The 21,536-nt window shown below is 43.3% G+C and overlaps 1 protein-coding gene across 1 annotated transcript in view; it reads left to right on the plus strand.

The window, feature by feature from the left end:
* The window catches only part of vcp (valosin containing protein), a 75,535-nt gene that overhangs the window by 42,453 nt on the left and 11,546 nt on the right, over window positions 1-21,536 (plus strand). The window contains exons 10-13 of the mRNA XM_084323543.1: window positions 19,678-19,790; window positions 20,342-20,506; window positions 20,753-20,875; window positions 21,321-21,533. Of these exons, the coding sequence (XP_084179669.1) occupies window positions 19,678-19,790; window positions 20,342-20,506; window positions 20,753-20,875; window positions 21,321-21,533 (614 nt within the window). The remainder of the gene's footprint in view (window positions 1-19,677; window positions 19,791-20,341; window positions 20,507-20,752; window positions 20,876-21,320; window positions 21,534-21,536) is intronic.

Below are 21,536 nucleotides of genomic sequence, written 5' to 3' on the forward strand. Positions count from 1 at the left end.
AACACACATTCCAAGTCAAGTCAAGAGTTTTAATTGTCACGGCATACAGGTATACAATGAAATGCGGGTGGTCTTGCCCGCAACGATGTGCAATACAGTGGTACATATAATAGAATCAAAAGAAGAAAACAACATTGTGCAGTAACAGGTAGCAGGTAACATGTAGAGTAACATGTAACATTCCCATGTAGAGACAAGGAATAGGAACAGACATAACATGCATGGACATGCAATACAAATGCTGATGAAGGAAATAAATGGAAATATAATTAGGTATAATAGACGGAACACAAAACTTTTTTTTTTTGGTCCACTTTTTCTCCCATTTTTCTATATTTTCTCCCATCCCAATTTCGTATCATCCAATTCAACCCTCCCCTGTCACGGACGCTGTTTCTTGCCTCCCACAAGCCGGCTGCAATGTGGACTAAGTCATACATAGCACAAGTCCCCTCCGGTACTTGAGGTAACAGCAGTCGCATCTTTTCACCTGCGCAGCTCGATCTCTCAGTGTCGAGGAGTAACGCGTGGGAGGCTCACGCTGCCCCCGACACTTCCTGATTCTACTGCGCAGGCGCACCAACCGACTTGTAGGAGTCGCTTGTTCACAACGTTCGATCCCCACCCTTCAGTTTTCCCTCTCCGTAATACGGCCAATGTGTATTACTGCGGACGACCAGCTAAACTGAAAACAATGTGGAGAGCTGGATTCGAACACGCGAATCCTAGCGTCTCCACACTGGTGGCGAGTGCCTTGCCCACTACACCACCTAGCCGCCCTACGGAACACAAAACATATTGAAACAAATACATAGACACACATTGCGAGTAACACAGTTGGAAGGAATTAAGGGGATAAATAAACATCACATAGAAAATAGAGGGGAGGGAAAGAAAGTAAGAGGGGTACACAGGGGACACCACACACTTGTTTGGGAGGAAGGAGGGACATTGGAACATGTGAGCCACATTGAGAGAGACCTAGGAAATGGGGATCTTTGGACAGGAAAGAAGGACACAGAGCGCTTTTGACCAGGAGCTCGACAGCACTAAAAACAGCAAGAAGGCTGGACAAATATGACGAGCGGTTGGGGGCAAGGGTTTCAGACCCCCAAGCCGTCAGGAGGAGGCCTCTCACTAGGAGAGCAGTTACTCCTCACCCACCAGCAGGGGACAGGGGGGGACACAGGGACCCCCCGAACGCCTTGGGAGCACTTTATGTAGAGTTTATGTTTTTTATTTATGTTAATCATATGTATTCGGTGAAGAGAGCGGAGGCTACAACCGGAGGGGGAAATATGTGTGGCATGGGGGGGACTGACAGACGAAAGAAGAAGAAAGATGACAAAGGTTAAAGGTAGGGATGTCCCGATCGCCTTTTTTTGCTTCCGATCCGATCCCGATCATATGATTTTAAATATCTATCGATCCGATCGTTTCCGATCCGATCTTTCACATTAGTAATCAATTTTGACGCATTTTTGTCAGAAACTGGCAGAGTGAGACAAGCCCATCTGTTGCCTATAATAGGGCGCGAGAGCGGAGGCTTTTGTTATTACATTCACCCTGAGAAATGTGCTTCTGCTTCATATGAGAAATATTAAAAGTTTCAATATATGTTTGCACATTAGTATACATTCAGTGTTCGACTTACGTAATGGTCCATTCTGGTCTGAAACGCCGATGATAATCCTCAGTCACGTAACGTTATCCTCCAGTTGAAAAGTTAGTCTGAAAACTTCGCCTCCAGCCTGCTGCTTCATGAGTTTTTCCTCCACGCGGAATCTCCTCCTTGCAAACATTGCAACTGGCTTGACTCTCTATTTTAAAATGCTTAGTTCCAAACCTCTGACATTAAGTCTAGCTGCTCAAGTCAGTGGATATTAACCGTGTTTCGGGAGCGACGTGTTGTTGTTGTGATGTGGTCGCGACTCGCGTGTAGCGTGTAGCGTCTAAATTAAAGGGAATGTTTGTTGCAACGGTGAAAATTAAAGGGGAATGTGTTTGTTGTGGATAATTATTCTGCTCTGTGTGACAATAAATACATTAATGATGATATATTATATGTAATTTAAAACCAAAACTAAGGCCTCCGTATGAGTTTAAGACGTGGACATGGTCATGTTTGTTGAATAAAAATTTTCTTTTTTTGACTGCCGATTTTTATTATTATTTTTTCCCGATCCCCGATACTCTGAAAAGCACGTGATCGACGCCGATTCCGATCACGTGATCGGATCGGGACATCCCTAGTTAAAGGTATAAAAATGATGTCGTTAAACGTTAATGGAATGAATAATCCGATAAAGAGGGGCAAAGTGATGGTGAAATGTAGAAAAAGTGAGATGCAAGTGATTCTTTTTGCAGGAGACACATTTGATAGCACAGGATCATGAGAAACTGAAAAGATTTGGATATGAAAATGCATACTATAGTTCAGGGCTATTCAACTAAATTGTTCAGGGGGCCACATTGTCAGAAACCCAAGGGGCCAGGGGCCGGACTGCCACGGCGCCTCCCCCCGTGCTATGATTATATGTACACTTGACACAACACGCAACCACATTTTCACAACTTTTATTTAACTACATTGCAAAAGTAGTATACCGTACTTTTCGCACTATAAGCCGCACCTGACTATAAGCCGCAGCAGCTAAATTGAATGATGTGTACATATATAAGCCGCACTGGACTATAAGCCGCAGGTGTTTTAATGTTTAATTACCATATGTAATTAGCATTGGGACACAATACTGTCGGACAAATAACAAGAATTAACTCATTTACAAGTTGTATTAAGTTTAGCAAATAAGGGAACAGATAAATAACATTTTAATGCAGTCAAAAAAGCAATATTTTGATTTTAACATTTTCGGGTTTGGTCATGTCGAGTCACATATAAGCCGCACCGTTATATAAGCCGCAGGGTCGAAAAATGGGGGAAAAAGCCGCGGCTTATAGTCCGAAAAGTACGGTACTTTTCAAAAAAAGTGCTTCATTTATGTGCCACATCTGCAACATCTCCTGCAAAAAGTGCTTCGTTTATGACTGTGCAACAACTGCAACATCTCCTCTTCAACATTTCAATATAAAAATAAAATAAAAAACAAACAAGTGCATGATGTGCATCTGAACATTCTACAAAAAAGGAGGTAGGGACCGCACTCGGAATATCGTTGTTTTTATTTTCAATTTGTTAAAGGGCACAAAACAACGATATTCCGAGTGCGGTCCCTACCTCCTTTTTTGCATAATTAATGTTGGACTACGCACCTGTCTGAGCGCAGTGGTTACCCCCCTTTTTCTACCATCTGAACATTCTAACATCAACACTTGAACAAAAAAACACATTTATAGTGCAGCTGAGCTTATGAAAAAGTGCTTCATGTCTGTGCAACAACAGCAAATCACAGCATCTTATTAGCACTTATTGTCGACTCTTAACTCTCAAACATCAGGGGGGTGGGGGGCAGACAGGCCTAGCCTACATACACACATCTAATGAGAGCGATTGCACTTCTTTGACTGGGCAATGGCAGAGAAAGAGGGTTCATAGGAAGTGAGGGCTACCCCGCAAACAGTGCTTGTTTTAATGGCATTCATGTGAGAGAAACTGGATTCACAGGTGTATGTTGAGCCAAACATTGTTAGCACAGATATTGCCAGCGTTTTTATTTTGGGGAATGTCTTGACATGAATACACTTTATCCAAAATGTTGTGGTGGATTCATTCTCAAGTGCCTGCTTCAGAGCAGATGATGCTTGCATGTCAATTATTTCAAGTTGCAGGAGACCTTCATCAATGTGAAGTGATGCAAGGAACTCTTGTCCTTTTGTGGAAATAGCAGCTACATTGGCAAATGGGTTGCTCACAAAATGCATCAATTCTCTGGACATGTCAAATTCATCAAATCGACTTGCAAAGTTTTCCCTCAATTTATCAATGAAATCTGTCATTAATTGAGTGACTTTTGGCTCAATTGTGCGTGTTAACGTTGACATGAAAAGAAAAAGGTAAAAAAAAAAAAAAAAAAAAATCTTTATTATCATGTAATCTTTGGCGCCGCGGGCCGCCAGTTGAATAGCCCTGCTATAGTTCCTTTAAACGGACCCTGAGGAGAGGAGTAGCCACATTAATCAGGAACACAGTCAAATTTGAATTGATCAAAGAAGTAAGAGACAAGGAGGGGAGATTTGTTCTGGTGAAGGGGAAAATGGAGGGTCAAATGGTTACGTTAGTGAATGTTTATGCACCCCCAGAGAGTGAGAGGAATTTATATGAGACCATTTTTGATATGATAGTGATGGAACTAGAAGGAATATTGATATGCGCGGGAGATTTTAATGTGGTACTGAATCACGACTTAGACACCACGAGTACTAGGAAAGGACGGCCACAGATCAGTAGTTATATGAATATTCAAATGACGGAAATGGGAATTACAGACGTTTGGAGGGGGATGCACGCCATGGACAGGGAATACACACATTACTCACACCCACACGTGACATATGCGAGAATAGACTATTTTTTGATGACGACGGGGGACAGTTACAGGGTACGGGAGAGTAGAATAGGAGTAGCGGACATATCGGATCACAGTGCCATATATCTGACAGTAGATCTAGAAGGGAGACAGAGGAACACGATCTGGAGACTAAATGTAGGAATACTGAATAACAAGGGGGTGGTGAGTCAGATCAAGGAGGAGATAGCCAGGTATAAGGAGGAAAATGACAACGGGGCGGTAGACCCGAACATTCTGTGGGACACACTGAAGGTGGTGATAAGGGGGAAATTGATGGAGAAGACAGCAATGCTGAAGAAAGCCAGAACGGAGACATATCACAATCTGATAGGGAAGCTGAAGGATCTAGAGGGGAGACACCAGATATCAAAAGAACAGGAACCGCTCGGAGAAATCAAAGAAGTAAAGGCCAGGATAAATAGGGAATTATTGACGGAAATAGAAAAGAAAGCGAGGTTTATGAAACAAACGTACTATGAAGGGGGGCCAAAAGCGACCAGACTGTTGGTTAGGAGAATCAGGACGCAACAGAAGTTAAACACGATACACACAATAAGGGATACAAAGACTAATTAAATATTGAGGGACCCAGCTGAAATAGAGAGGGCATTTAGAGAATACTATGAGAAACTATACACACAGCCAAAGGCAGCAGGAGAAGAGGAAATAGAAGCTTATTTGGAGAAGCTAGAGTTACCATCGATAGGGAAAGAACAGAATGAAGAATTAAATAAAATTATTACGGAACGGGAACTGGAAGAGGCAATTAGTAGGGCTAAAAACAACAAATCTCCGGGGAGCGACGGATTTCCATCGGAATTCTACAAGACATTTAGAACAGAATTAGCACCCATGTTAGGGGCGGCATTCAGACACACCATGGAAGAGGGCAAAATGCCCCCCTCGTGGAAGGAAGCCGTAATCACCACGATACCGAAGGAAGGGAAGGATAGAGAATTATGTAGTAGTTTCAGACCTGTGTCCATACTCAACGTGGATTACAAGATGTATACATCAATAATATCAAAGAGATTCGAGACGTTTATGCCAGACATTATAGATGAAGATCAAACTGGATTTATTAAAGGGAGACAGACACAGGACAACGTGAGAAAGACATTACACATAGTGGAGGAGATACAAAAACAAGGTGGAAGTGCGGTACTGATTAGCCTAGATGCAGAAAAAGCATTTGACAGTGTGAGTTGGACATTTTTATATAAAACATTGATGAGGTTCGGACTGAACGGGAGGGCAATGAAGATGATCAAGGCGCTATATCAAGAACCGACAGCCAGGGTTAAGGTGAATGGCAGCCTGACGGATAGAATCAGATTAGAGAGGGCTACCAGACAGGGATGTTGTCTCTCACCAACGCTCTTCGCCGTTTTCATAGAACCATTGGCACAACTGATCAGACAGACCGAGGACATTAAGGGAGTAAGGATAAAGGGAACGGAATATAAACTAGGCCTATTTACGGACGACGTGATAGTATACATGAGGCAACCAGACAAGAGCTTCCCGGCACTGATGGATCTACTGAAGGAATATGGCCACTACTCAGGATACAAACTAAACGTGACAAAGACACAGACCTTAGCATGGAACTATACCCCAACGACGGAAATTAGGGAACAGTATGGGATAAGATGGGACATGGACAAGATTAAATACTTAGGGGTGAACATCACGAGAGGGGTGGAGAAACTGTTTGAGGCAAACTATACACAGATAAATCAGAACATCAAGAGAGACTTAGAGAGATGGACAGTAATGCCCTTGGACTTCAATTCAAGAATAGAGGTCATCAAAATTAACATACTATCAAGGTTACTGTACCTGTTCCAGTCACTACTGATACAAATACCACAGAATCAATTCAGGGAGTGGGACAGACTGATATCGAGGTTCATATGGGCGGGGAGAAGACCACGGGTCAGATATAAAACACTACAACTACCAAAGGAAGAGGGAGGGATGGCAGTACCCAGCCTACAAGATTATTATTATGCAGCACAACTGAGAGCAGTGACGTGCTGGTGTAACGACAGATATGAGGCAAGATGGAAAGACATTGAAAAAGAAGGAGGGATACAAGGTACAAGCTCTGGTGGGAGATAGAGAACTATTCAAAGAAAAAGAGGGACTATTAGATCCAATCACCAAATGCACCTTGACCATATGGAACAGAGTAGTAAAAACACACAAATTGGAGAAGCAGTCAGGGGTTCTGAGATGGGTAGCACATGACAAGAGATTCAAACCAGGGAGGTTAGACCATGGATTCAGAAGGTGGGAGAGGGGGGGGGGCAACAGCGATATGCAAAATGATAGAGAAGGGGGAAATGCAGACACTACAAAAATTAACGGAGAAATTTGGACTAGAAAACAGGGACCACTTCAGATATCTACAGGTTAGAGACTACTACAACAAAGAAATAAGGGGGGCCAAAGACGAAGAACAGAATGGAATAATCAAGATGATAGTATGGGCATACGAAGGGGGGCAAGGAAGAGTAATATCAGCAATATACCGGGCTTTATACAACGGCATGCAAATTTCTCGATTCTGATTGGCTGAAACAGTCCATTTACACGTCTTTATTGGCAACAATCCACGGTCCTGGGCTCAGGACCCGCCCACAACCGAATCACATATCACTCCGCCGGCTCACTCCGGGAGAAAACAAGATCGCGGACAACAAATGGATATGTTGATAGCGCCATAACGACAAAATATGAAGCGATTCTGTCACTGCGAATGTGTTAGTCCTTTAAACAATGTTGGATGATGTAATTGATGGGTCTTGAGTCATTCTAGAACAAAAGAAAAATCGCGATTTGATTGATTGATTAATTAGCATTTTTTTTTTTTTTTTTTTTCCTTCTCTGACTGTCAGCGCTAGCTCTAGTCTCCACCCACCGCCACACACACACACACACACACACCTGTCTGCAACGCAGGGGATAGTCAGACTGAGAGAGAGCTGGGTGCTGCGCTGTTCTAAGTGAGCATGGCCTATTGAGTTGATTGATTGATTGATTGCTAATTTTATTACTGTACGCTTGGTTTCCAACTGGTTAAGTTTAGGCCCTCTACAGTAGGTTTAAAAAAATAAATAAAAAAATAGGGCAAAGAAAACTTTTTAATTTGTTTTACCTACTTTCTATAGAAGCATCTAAGAATGAAGTTCTATGGAAAGTAGGTCTGCATTCCCTTAACAATTGTGTGTATTGAGCCGTACTGTATTGTACCCATTCTGCATCTGGTAATACAATTTTCAATCAATCATTCCAATAATACACAGTTGGATGTGTTAGTTGGTTGGATGCACTTCAAGCTGCTTCCACATGAGGCAACTTCTCTCAATCATTCCAATAATACACAGTTGGATGTGTTAGTTGGTTGGATGCACTTCCGATCTGCTTCCACATGGAGGCAAATTGTCTTTTTTGTAGTTGTGGGAACTACTTTTTCTGGCGGATGGTTTTTTCAATAAATCTTCGATTAATGTGTGTTTATTGTATAGAAATAAGGTTGGATGAATGTGGCAGTTGTATAAAAGCTTTACACCACTTGCAGTCGTGATTTGTGAACAATAAACCATGCCTAGGGGGGGTCTAACGACCACCCCTAGGCATGGTTTATTGTTCACAAACCACTCCTGCGCGTGATGTAATGCTTAAATAATGAACAGCAAGGGACACACGACTGATTACATAAGGGAGAAATGGGAAAGAGAACTAGAGATAGGAATAACAGAGAAGGAATGGGGCAACATATGCGAGGTACAACATTCAACAACAGGATCGAGGATATGGAAAGAGTTTGGATGGAAAAACATAATCAGATTCTTTATAACCCCAGAGTTGAAGGGAAAATATGCACCAACGCAAAGGGCATGCTGGAGGATGTGTGGGAAGGAGGGGGCAAACCACACACACATATTCTGGGGATGTCAGAAGCTGAAGGGGTATTGGGAGGAGATAGGGGAGGCAATGATCAGAATATTAGGATACGGTTTACCACAAACGGGACTGGTGCTTTACTTAGGGGACCTGACACACGAGGGAATACAAGGGGGGGACAAGTATTTAGTAAAGATAATGTTGATATCGGCCAGAAAAGCAATAACGAGGCTGTGGTACAAAGAAGACCCACCGACAATAGCACAATGGGTAGGAATAGTAGAGGAGATACAGGATATGGAGAGGATAACGCACATGCTGAGGCTACAGGAAGAGAAATTTGGGGAAAGATGGTTGAAAGTGGGAGGATTATAAAGGGAACAAAAACGACATCACAGAGGAAGGAACAAATGGAACACAAGAGGGCGAAGGGTAAAGGAGGAAAGAGGTTCAAGGAGGGTCTCTGAACCCATGTCACACACTTAATGTTTTCTATTTTCATTTTTGTTTAAGGTACGACAACTGTATTATGTTTTTACATTTTATTATTTATGTATGTGGGAATTTTGCTCAAGTCAGTGTGTTTTTTTATTTCCATTTTTGAGTATTAAAATTCTTATTGTTTTTGTCTTTATCGTTTATAACTGTTGATGTCATTGTATATGTTGTAATGTATGTCTATAAATGTTTAATAAAAATTTAAGTTTAAAAAAAATAAACATATTAAAATGAAAGAGGGATCTATTCTGGACTGGGTTCGGCTGTGAAAGATGCTGGGTTGGACTGGGTTTGGCAGTGAAAGAAAAAAACCGAAGTATGTTGTGAAGTGTATAGATTAGGGGTGTAACGGTACACAAAAACCACGGTACCGTACGTACCTCTGTTTTGAAGTCACGGTTCGGTACGGGTTTTCGGTACAGTGGGGGAAAGTTTGGCTTTCCATGTTCCACTCAGGGGTGATGTAGTGTGCAGTAACTAATTGTACTTGTAGGGCTGTCAAGGAATATTCTATATTGAAATTAATAATCGACTTGTAAAGAAAATAATTATAATAATAATTATATTAGATTGTGGAAAAAAACTGCCCCCGGTGGGCGGTCGTTAGTGGTTAACATACCGTTGTATTCGTTCGGTACACTACACAGCCGTTCGGTACGGTACACACTGAAACTTGTTCGGTACGGATACGTGTACCTTTACACCCCTAGTATAGATAGATGTGAAATGTATAGATGTAGCAGTACTGTATCTGTATGTCATATGTTATGATGAATTGAAAATGGGGGACCCTGATGTAAACCAGACGAAAGTCTTCCTCTGGTCTGCATCCCCATAACAATTGTGTGTATTGAGAATTGAGCCGTACTGTATTGTACCCATTCTGCAATCTGTTAATAAAGTTTTCAATCAATCAAGTTAACTTTGAACCTCGGTTGTCAAGCCGCGTCAATGTTGTGTATGCATCTGGGTAGGCATCACAACGGTGTTCACTGTGCCTTTAAGACGGCACGGTGGGCTGGACGACAGGGCTGTGAAATACCGTCAGTGTTGTGGTATCGTCAGTTCGGTTGGTGTGTTATTGTGCACTGGTTGAGCATGCAATAAAACATAACCTTACGTCGTAGTCCGGTGCGTTTTTGGAAACATTATAGTCATAACAGATACACCTAGCTAACATGGGGCTGGCTGCTTTGAACACACACACACAGGGCTAACGTTAGCTAGCAAGCAGCTATATAGCTAAAATGCTAACTAGAAGCGAACTACTGTATACTGTTCCAATAGACTAACATACACCTCTGTAGGGATGCACCGATATGAAAATTTGCCACCGATACCGATTGTTCAACTAACACAATTGGCCGATAGAGATATTTGTGGCAAAATGACTAGTATGAACGAGTAATGCTTGCTACGTTCGTGTAAATAATATGCTGATGTGTAACACTAACTATATAACGTTAATGCCACAAAACGAATGCATTTGTTAATCATAAGTAGTAACTTTGATGCAGTAGCTTGTGTGTGTGTGGGCCGGGGGCGGCGTTGTGCAGGTCGCGACGCGACTGAACTTTTTTTTGCCTTTTGACGCGACACAAATTGATGGATATTTATCGGCTACTGCCATCGGCACATTCGAGCTTGTTACGTGCCCCCGTGGGGAGACGCAACACTAGGCCACAGACAGGATAGGTGAGGGTGCAGTGACACAAAACACCGGAGACAGATTGTAAAATAACAATATTTATTTTACAAATAAGGATCAGCAACACAGAGAGCAAAGAGGACCTACCAGTGAGCACCAAATAATATCAAAAGGAAACAAAAGCCCACCCCCCCCCCTTGACAGGCGCGGACGCCCCAAAGTACAGGAGGTGGTGCTCACTCTAAACTGGTGTCTTTAACAGTAGTTCTCCTACGTGATGCAGATGTAGACCCCAGGGTATCTTCCTGCCCTCAATGTCCCTGTGTGCGAAACAAAAGATTAATAACAAAGCAAAACAATCACCATAGGCTGGGTGACGAGGAAATACACAAGGTAGGAACAAAACAGAAATGTACAAATAACTAAACTAATGCCAAACAGGCCACAGCTCTATACAACACACAAACAGCACAAAACTATACCAAAGTCCTAAACTAACTAATAGCACAAAGTGCCAGAGCCTTCACCAGCTCTACTACCAGACCACACAAAGATGAGCTCCCACACAGACACAGACCAAGTATAATTACCACAACCACAGACCAAACGAACCAGGGAGCCAATTAACACTGAAACACAAAGGGTATTATGAAGGGAGAGTGGATGTTGATTGCAGAACGAGTCTCAGCTGCCGCTGCACCGGGGTGAGTTGCTGATTGACCAGCTGCTGCTGCAACTGGGAACCTGGGGATATGTAGACACAAGAGGGAGACAAGACAACAACAAACAAAACATGCCTATATACACAACAGATTACATACATTACTCCCATATATATACACATAAGGACACCGTCCGTAACAGAGCTTATCGGCCGATTGCAGTCAACAAGGCACTTATCGGCCGATACCGATACCCGACCGATACATCGGTGCACCCCTACACCTCTGTGATTTAAATGTGTCCTTGCCTTATACTCGAGGGTTGGATGCAGTTCCCCGTTGGTCAGTCTGTCTGTTTTCCATCTTCTGATGTGTTTAACGTTATCTTTTTACGAGTGCTCCCTTGACTGATGATGGCTAGTACCGCGGGACTTTTATTCAACATTATATATGTCCGCCGCGGGTTGGCCAGTACTGCAGGAACTTTTATTAAACATTCTATATGTCCGCGGGTCTTGTGCAGTGCTCTCATGACACTGTCAACTAAAGCGAGCACTCAGAAGACGCGCACCGTTTGCCAGTGACCGTGATTGCAGAATGTTTTTTTTTGTTGAAGACCAGACTGGCGAGTGGTCTTCATGAATCACTCGCCAAACCTAAAAAATACTCTCATTTGGCGAGTAAAGTGGCCTAATTTCCTCCCCTGGTCCCAACATTCAATATCTTTCGTCAGATTAGATAATAAAGGTTGATAATTAGCCATATATAGGTCTTTATGTTCATGCGTGATCCATATTCCGAGATACTTGAACTTTTTAGGGCTGATTTTAAACGGAACTGAGCTCAGAGGTATCCGATCCGCTACGGTTCCGACAGGCATCAGTTCGCTTTTTTGAATGTTGATTTTATAGCCGGATATTTTGCCGAAGTCTGCAAGTAGGGACATTAACTGAGGGAGACTCGTTTGCGGTTGTGATATATACAACAACATGTCGTCCGCGTAGAGCGAGACTTTATGCTCCGAGCCTGCACGCATGATCCCTTTGATATCGGTGTTCTGCCTCAGAGCCAGCGCAAGGGGCTCCATTGCGATCGCAAAAAGGAGTGGAGATAAGGGACATCCCTGTCTCGTACCCCTATGGCAGGGGTGTCAAACTCATTTTCACAGAGGGCCACATCAGCATTATGGTTGCCCTCAAAGGGCCAAAGACCGTATAAATGTTAATGTAATGTAAAATAAATGTAGCTACACATTTACATATTGTTAAACATGGTGTTTCTGTATTTATTACTTATTCAAGTTATACATATTGCATATTCATTTGCATAAATGTAAAAATATATGTTAGCTTATGTTATTTTAACAAATAATTTTAGTTTATCAGAACCCCATATTACTCCACCAATCAATGATCAAACCATTCAAGTAAATAACAAAGAAGAATATCATCAAATACAAGCTATGACATTAAGTTTGTTCAAAACCTTTTTGTCACAGTCAAGAGGGGCAGAACTAACAACTGTGAGCTGCAAAGAACACGTGGGACAGATGTAGCAGATGTTACAAAAACAAATGGCTGCACACAACCTTGCAGAGGCCATACATCCAACTAATGGAAGATAGTTTAATTAACTTTAATTAACAGATTGCAGAATGGGTACAGTACAGTACAGCTCAATACACACAATTGTTAAGGGGATGCAGACCAGAGAAAGACTTTCGACTTGTTTACATCAGGGTCCCCCATTTTCAATTCGTAATGAAATTGCTATTATGTGTCTGCATGAACACACAATTGTAACTGTACTCAAAAATAACAAAATAAGGGTTGTCTCAGTTCACAACTATATTGGTCAAGTTTTGGGTGGGACTTGTTTGCGTCCCTACAGCTTCTTATTCAATTGAGCGAGATGCTCGGTTATGTCTCACAGCCAGTTTGCATCTGACAGTTCAACTTCAGACAATATTTCTTCAACCCTTTGTTACCTATTCCGCCTGGATCTTTTTTGTATTTTGGGCTGTAAAATTGTCAAAGAATGTCTGAGGAGTAAGTGCTTTTGGCTTTTTTTCCTTTGTTACCTCAGATGTTCAACATACATGTATGTGTAAGAATGTGTAATAACTAAGGCTGTCAAAGTTAAAGCTTTATTAACGCATTAACCCACAATTATTTTAACACTGCTATTTTTTAACCCAATAATATAATTAATATTTTAATAATTTTTTTTTTACCTGAGCTCTTGGGGGGCCACATCAAATGACGTGGCGGGCCGGATTTGGCCCGCGGGCCGTGAGTTTGACACCTATGCCCTATGGAGTTCAAAGTAGGTGGATATATTGTTGTTGGTGCGAACGGCAGCCATCGGAGATGTATATAGAATTTTTATCCATTCTATGAGCTTAGGGCCAAATCCAAACCTCTCCAGTGTGTGAAAAAGATAGCCCCACTCCACCCGGTCGAACGCTTTTTCAGCATCAAGGGAGAGGACCACCTCAGGTGTTCCGGGTGGAGAGGGGCTATAAAGGATATTTAGGAGGCGTCTGATGTTAAAGAAAGAGTACCGGTTCTTGATGAAGCCTGTTTGGTCTGGTGAGATAATGGAGGGGAGAACCCCCTCCAGACGGCGAGCCAGAACTTTAGCGAGGACCTTGACATCGGCGTTAAAAGAAAACTCCAACATTTTGGGAAATGAGCTTATTTAACATCTTCCCTGGAGTTAGACAAGAAGATGCATACCTTTTTTTGTCTCTGTGCATGCATTTAGCTTAGGGAACAGTCGCTCCGTTAGCGTAGCTTAGCTTCATCACTGGAAGTGGGGCGGAGTTAGAGCCTGACGTTCCCTACAGTCACGAAATACACTCCAAATACAACTCCAAAATCTTCCTGTAAACATGTTGTGACCTGTGTATTTACCACATGGAGAAATAAAAAATAATTGAATTTGACAATTACGTTTTCTAAGCAGATATACTCTGAACTATTTTTTGCCTAACGACTCCTCTCTGAGCGCAGTCAGTGATTTCTACGTGAAGCCGTGTTTGTTTACATTCTCATTCATTCAAAGGATCCGAACCGATTGAAGTTTATGGATACCATGACTTAAAATCATCTTACCTTGATGATTAAAAGCCTCCCCAATTTAGAAAACAGTAATCCAATTGCTGGTATTGATATACTGCACGCTAACGGAGCTAACACTAAAGCTAATATAATGACTTCCTTTCTGGGGGGTTTCAAAATAAAAGAGCGACGTCTATAGCAGCGGAATATGTTTATTTTGTACATTATCTAACGTTAACACGAACCTAAACTAACTTTCCTCTGGATGTATGATTACGAAACTGCCACACGTCAGCTACCCCATATGATTTAAGAAAGAGCTGGATTGTGCGGGCTGATTTAGACGGGGGAGCCCTTCTGGGCGAGCTACGGTCCAGCACCGGGGAGAGTGCACAATTCATGTCGCCGCCAAGGATGAGATGGTGTGAGGTCATATCCGGTAGGCGAGAAAAAAGGCTGGAGAAGAACGAAGGTTTGTCCCAGTTTGCCGCGTAGACATTGGCCAGAATGACTGGGAATGAATGGAGCTTCCCCACTACTATAATATAGCGCCCTACGCGGTCAGTCTCCACACTTGACATAGTAAATGGTGTGTTTTTATCAATTAATATGGCTGCCCCTCTGGCCTTTGAGTGGAAGTTGGAGTGATACATCTGTCCCGCCCATCCCCCCCTCAGTCGAGAATGGTCTGCCGTTCGTAGGTGGGTTTCCTGTAGGAACGCTATGTCAGTGTTGAGCTGTTGAGTGTTGATGTGTAAGTATCTTTTTGCGCTTTGTTGGCTGATTGAGCGATTTAACATTCCAACTTACAAAGTTGACATAGCACCCATCCAACCCTCCGGCATTGCTGGTGTTAGCCATAATAGATGAGAGAGGTCATGCATCTGGAACCCATTGAAGTCTTGGCACAGCTGTAGATAGAAAGCAATAGGCCTACAAACCTGTGGTTGATTAAGTCTGATGAACATACAGGTCTGGTAACCCTCCCCCCTTACACCTATAAAAAAAGGTGAACATAATACCCTACCGAAACAAATCCACACATAGTGCTTGTGTTGGGGATCTCTATAGAGCCAACCACTCAAGCTCTCGCCGAGCCTCTTGACTTAGGCAACCAAAACAAAGAGTTAACAAAAAATATATATAATATATAAAATAGAAATAAAAAAGAATTAAACTCCGATCCTGATATTATAACAGGCTCTCCTGCCCAGCAAGATATACCAAAACAAGATATCCCTGGTGGCCTATGTAAACACAGTAGTGGTATATCTTAACATTAACATCACCCCATTTTTAAGTTGGCCCCAAGGTTGGGCAGAGCACTACACTCCGGATAAGAATTATATATAGGGGGAAAACGGATTTTTTTTGAGAGGAGATATGTTTTAGGAGCCAGCTGGTGTATGTGTGTCTGTGTGCGTGTGTCTTTGTGTGTGTGTGTGTGTGTGTGTCTGAGCGGTGTGTCACACTGAAATGTCTGGTGTGTGTGTGTATGCGTGTGAGTGTGTGCGTATCTCTAGGTGTGTGTATGCGTACGTGTGTGTCTGAACAGCACGAACAACACATATACATCTATATATATCCTCCCTCTTTAGCGATAAAAGAGAAAAGAAAAGGAAAATATTTGATTATTACTACTATTGTTTTCTTTTTCTATTTAAAGGAGAGGAGGAGATATGCTTTAGAACTAGCTGGTGTATCTGTGTGTGTGTGTGTCTTTGTGTATGTGTGTCTGTGCATGCGCGTCTGTGTGTGTGGATGTGCGCGTGTTGTCACACTGCTATGTGTTGTGCGTGTGCTTGTGCTTACCTATCTGTCAGAGGGTACTGTATGTGACCAGTGGGTCACCTATTAGTTATCCCCTGACAAGTAAGCTGTACAACTTAATATCCAATCATAGATTCAATTGTTACATGTCACACTTTACAGTGATGTTTAAAGGTGTCATGCAGTGCTATTCCTAGCACTATTTGGGCAACTTTACACACTTCCTGTGAGTCTATGTAACACATGTGTAATTTTTATTCCAAAAATAATCATTGTTTTATATTTCTAATCTTGTACTCAAAACCAGCATTTTTCAGCCTCATGAAAGCAGGCTATTATTGGCTTGGCTCCACCCACACTTTGAGTGACAGCCACCCACCAAATAGCTCCGCCCATCTCCCCGTCATTCCATCCAGGTGGAGGTCTTATTGATTGATTGATTGATTGATTGAAAACTTTATTAACAGATTGTAGAATGGGTACAATACAGTACAGCTCAATACACACAATTGTTAAGGGGATGCAGACCAGAGAAAGACTTTCGTCTTGTTTACATCAGGGTCCCCCCTTAGGTTTCAGGTTACATACAAATATGGTATGTCATAAATATAGAGATGTAGCAGTACTGTCTATCTATATATATATATGTTACCACTATTTGTAAAAGCCACAACCACGTTACCATATTTGTAATAATGTAAATCATTGTGTCGTTGTACATATTGTGTATACACCGTTAGAAGCTAACATAGGTTCCATCACTCTGAGAGTCCATGTTATGAACTATTACCACAGATATTTTCAGTTTTCAGGGTTGATCTAACAGTTTTGATTATGAAATCTCAGTCAAGGGTACCACAGGTCCTCTTCTCAGACCTGTGGGGCAAAGCACTGCAAGCTACATGTCGCTGCATGTTGATCAATAGTAGCCCACTCGGTGCATCACAGTGGGCTACTATTGTGCTAACAACATGCTGCGACGTCTAGCTTGTTAGCCGGCATGAATACCCGATTTAAAATGGTTCTCTCCTCTTTGTATACCTTTGTCCTCACAAGTATTCTGCCAGGGAACTTATGGACACGACAATAGTAGTAGTTATAAGGTGTTTGAGCTTGTAACGTTAGTTAGCTCATAGCTATCGTGGTACACGAGAGCTATGAGCTAACTAACGTTACAAGCTCAAACGATAGCTATGAGCTAACTAACGTTACAAGCTCAAACACCTTATAACTACTACTATTGTCGTGTCCATAAGTTCCCTGGCAGAATAATTGTGAGGAAAAAGGTATACGAAGAGGAGAGAACCATTTTAAATCGGGCATTCATGCCGGCTAACAAGCTAGACGTCGGGGTATGTTGTTAGCACAATAGCTACCAAGCTAAGCTACGTTAGCTTCTAACGGTGTATACACAATATGTACAACGACACAATGATCAAACACCTTATAACTACTACTATTGTCGTATCCATAAGTTCCCTGGCAGAATACTTGTGAGGACAAAGGTATACAAAGAGGAGAGAACCATTTTAAATCGAGCACTCATGCCGGCCGACAAGCCGGACACCGCGGTTGTTGTTAGCACAATAGTAGCCCACTGTGATGCACCGAGTGGGCCACCATTGATCAACATGCAGCGATGTGTAGCTTGCATGATGCGTGTGCAGTACACAGGTCTGAGAAGAGGACCTGCACATGATAGCAACCGGGAGCGTCGCGGAGCATTCCTAGATCCACTTCAACCAGCCGAGCGTCGGGAGCTCCAGCAGCTTGTCGATGTGCTAATAGCCTGGAGCCAGCTACCGTTAGCTTGCAGAGGCTATTAGCACACCGACAAGCTGTGTAGCCAGCAGGCTGAATGCTCCGCGACGCTGGTTGAAGTGGATCTAGGTAGCCAGCAGGCTGAATGCTCCGCGACGCCCCCGGTTGCTAACGCCGGCCCCGGCTGGTGCTAACTAGCTAGCGATCGCTCCCGAGTCCCGAGAGCTAACGCCGGTCTGTCTGTCGAAGAATGGAGGCGGGCATTACTAAAACCACAGAGCCAATCACATCACCGTGCGCTATAAACAGCGCCCTGTGACGTGCACCAGGTCGTCAAATCAACATGACCTGATTTACTAGAGGCAAACAGGGGATGGGCTGTAGCTGAGGAATTCGTCAATATAGTATTTAGGCCCAAAAACACATTGATACGAACTCCTATTACTATAATACAATGCTAGAGACTGAAAAATGACATTTATAACGCATAGCCCCTTTAAGTAAGCAGTATCCTGTCTAAGTTAAGATGACACCGCGTCCACAGCACAAACAATACACACTGATAAATATATCCCTTCTTTTCAAGAGCCAGTTTACAGTAATGTCAGTTAGAATATCATCAGACCCAGAGTGCCGACGCGCACTGAGTTCAGCCTACCCGACAAGATCTTCTGTTGTAGGAACAATGTTCTTCCTGACGTATCGCATCGCTTCACCTGCGTCGACAAACTCTTTATCTTCTCCATTATACGTGATGCGGAATCAGGCCGGGAACAATATGCCGTATCTGGTGTCTGTACGGCCTCGTAGAAGTCTTCTCACCTCCGTGAACGTCGCTCTGGCCTTCGCGACACTTACTGCGTAGTCCGGGAAGATCGCAATGTCCACTCCGTCAAACTGTAGCGGGGCCTGGGTGAGCGCTCTGCTCAGCACATCCACACAATCTTGGTAATAATGTAGCCTAGCTACGATTGCATGCGGCTTTCCATCGGATCTTTTCGGCTCCAGGCTCCTGTGAGCGATCAACCAGAATCTCATCCTTGATCTTCAGTACGTCCTTAAGCAGCTTGGAGACGGCGGCTGTCGAGCTCTAACCATTAGTCTCCGGGACCCCTATTATCCTCACATTATTTCTTCTCATTCTTCCCTCCATGTCCTCACTGTTCGTTCTGATCTCAGCCATCTCGGCTTTTAAATCCTTGACTGTAGTCTGCAAAATCACGACTTCATCCGACCACGCTGATAGTCCTGTCTCGATTTCACCAACCGTGGTTTTCAGCGTGTCTATCTCACCGTGTATTGCGGCTATATCATTACGTATTTCCATTTTTACCTCCTGCAGCTCCTTTCTAATAAAGTCCTTTAGGTTCTCGGAAAGTGAATTTTTTATTTCTAACTTTATTATCACAGAAATGTCCGCTTTTAGCGTGCACAGAATCTCCGTCTTCTCCGCTGCGGCGTCCATGGCTGGTATTCTTGGAGGAGGATTGACTTCGGTCTCCGGCGTGTGTGCCAAACCAGACCTCTGGGCTGTGCTAGGCCTAGGGATGGAAGAGCCTGTGTACTTATATTTACGCAGATGCGCCGCCATCTGTCCACACAAACATTGTCCGCTGGCTTAAGTAATATATCCTGAGTGAAATTCACAATGTTTTATGAGATAAAAACTCTTACTAACTTAAAATAAAAAGAAGCTCGACGAGAGCCAGCATGAGGTACGTCTTACTCCATTACTCGCTCAACAGCGCCCCCCAGTGCATATAAATCTTAATGCTGTGCTCATTCTATATTCTCTCCCAGTAGATCTAATAAACCTCTTGTTTTGTTTTCACCAGGGCGTTTCGACAGGGAGGTTGACATCGGCATCCCCGACGCCACAGGCAGACTGGAGATCCTTCAGATCCACACTAAGAACATGAAGCTGGCCGACGACGTGGACCTGGAACAGGTCTGTATAGACCACCGCAACACAAAGACCATTCCCAAGTCGATCGGCACTTTCTCGGCCGAGCTATAGTCACTTTTCCGCACCTACTCCCGAACTCTGCATGCGCAGATTGATGAACCTAGATCTCTGGACAATCCAGAGAGACTCCGTGGGCGATCTGCGCATGCAGAGTTCGGGAGTAGGTGCGGAAAAGTGACTATAGCTCGGCCGAGAAAGTGCCGATCGACTTGGGATTGGTCTCTCCGTATTCCAGAGACTCTGGCGTATAAAAGTATTGGATCATGTCTCCAGCACCCCCACAGCCGTAGCTACAACCACTTAATGTCAAGGCTCTCATCCACATTCATTAATCTTCTCCCCCTGCTCTCTCTCCCATGAGCTCAATATAAAGTGGAAGTGCAGTGGTCTATATGTCAGACGGTTGACCGGCAACACATTAAACCATGTGGATTTATATCCGCTCTCATTGCAAACAGTGGCTGTAGTGTTGGTGTATTTGCAGGACATCTGAACAGACTCTACATGGTGTGTGTGACTCTGTGTGTATCTAGGTTGCCAATGAGACCCATGGACACGTGGGTGCGGATCTGGCAGCTCTCTGCTCCGAGGCGGCTCTGCAGGCCATCAGGAAGAAGATGGACCTCATCGACCTGGAAGATGAGACCATCGACGCCGAGGTCCTGAACACCCTGGCCGTCACCATGGATGACTTCAGGGTGAGAATGTCGATACGGTGTTGTTGTCGTCTGTCATTTCATATGTAAACGGATGGAGCAAGGCACTAAAACAGCCAGGGTTAGAGGTTAGATTCTCGCAGGGGCCACCCATGCTAGAAATGTATAATGTTCCTGTTACTGAGTGTACGGTGTTTGGGATTCAAACGTTCGCCGCCCGGGATATCTTCCGGTTAAATGAAACCCTGTCTTCCAGGCTGTAATGGTGCTCTACTCTGTGTGTTTCAGTGGGCCCTGAGCCAGAGTAACCCATCAGCTCTGAGGGAGACGGTCGTCGAGGTTCCCAACATCACCTGGGAAGATATCGGAGGTCTGGAAGATGTCAAGAGGGAGCTGCAGGAGCTGGTGCAGGTATGTAAGAGCCTCACAGAGTGGAGATGTGCCAGAACTGAAGCACAGGGAGCGTGGAAATGAATAGGACTATTTTGTGTCTGGAAAAGGTTTGTTTATGTTGGCAATGTTTTGTATAAACATCCGAGCAATATGGCGATATGGCCAAAATATGACAATATTTTCACGATATGAATCACTATTTTTCACTTTGCTCTTCCTTAGCTATTTTGCAGTTTATTGAACGGTACAAACCAGCTGGTAACATTATAAAGCTATGAATATAAATTCTGTGTGGATTGTGCAAGAATATATCATAATCTCACTGTAACGATCTCTGGTAATTATCTAAGATAATCATATTTTATCCCACATTGGATTTAAAAATCATGAATCTTTGTTATTCAACATATAAAGCAGCTAGAACACACTCTAGTTTATTGTCCTTGTCCTTCCTCTCTTACAGTATCCAGTGGAGCACCCAGAGAAGTTCCTAAAGTTCGGTATGACCCCGTCCAAGGGTGTGTTGTTCTACGGCCCTCCTGGCTGTGGTAAGACCCTCCTGGCCAAGGCCATTGCCAACGAGTGCCAGGCCAACTTCATCTCCATCAAAGGACCAGAGCTCCTCACCATGTGGTTCGGAGAGTCCGAGGCCAACGTCAGAGAAATCTTTGACAAGGTG

This window comes from Notolepis coatsorum, assembly GCF_963971535.1.
Source record: "Notolepis coatsorum genome assembly, chromosome: 10".
Taxonomy (NCBI): Eukaryota; Metazoa; Chordata; class Actinopteri; order Aulopiformes; family Paralepididae; genus Notolepis; species Notolepis coatsorum.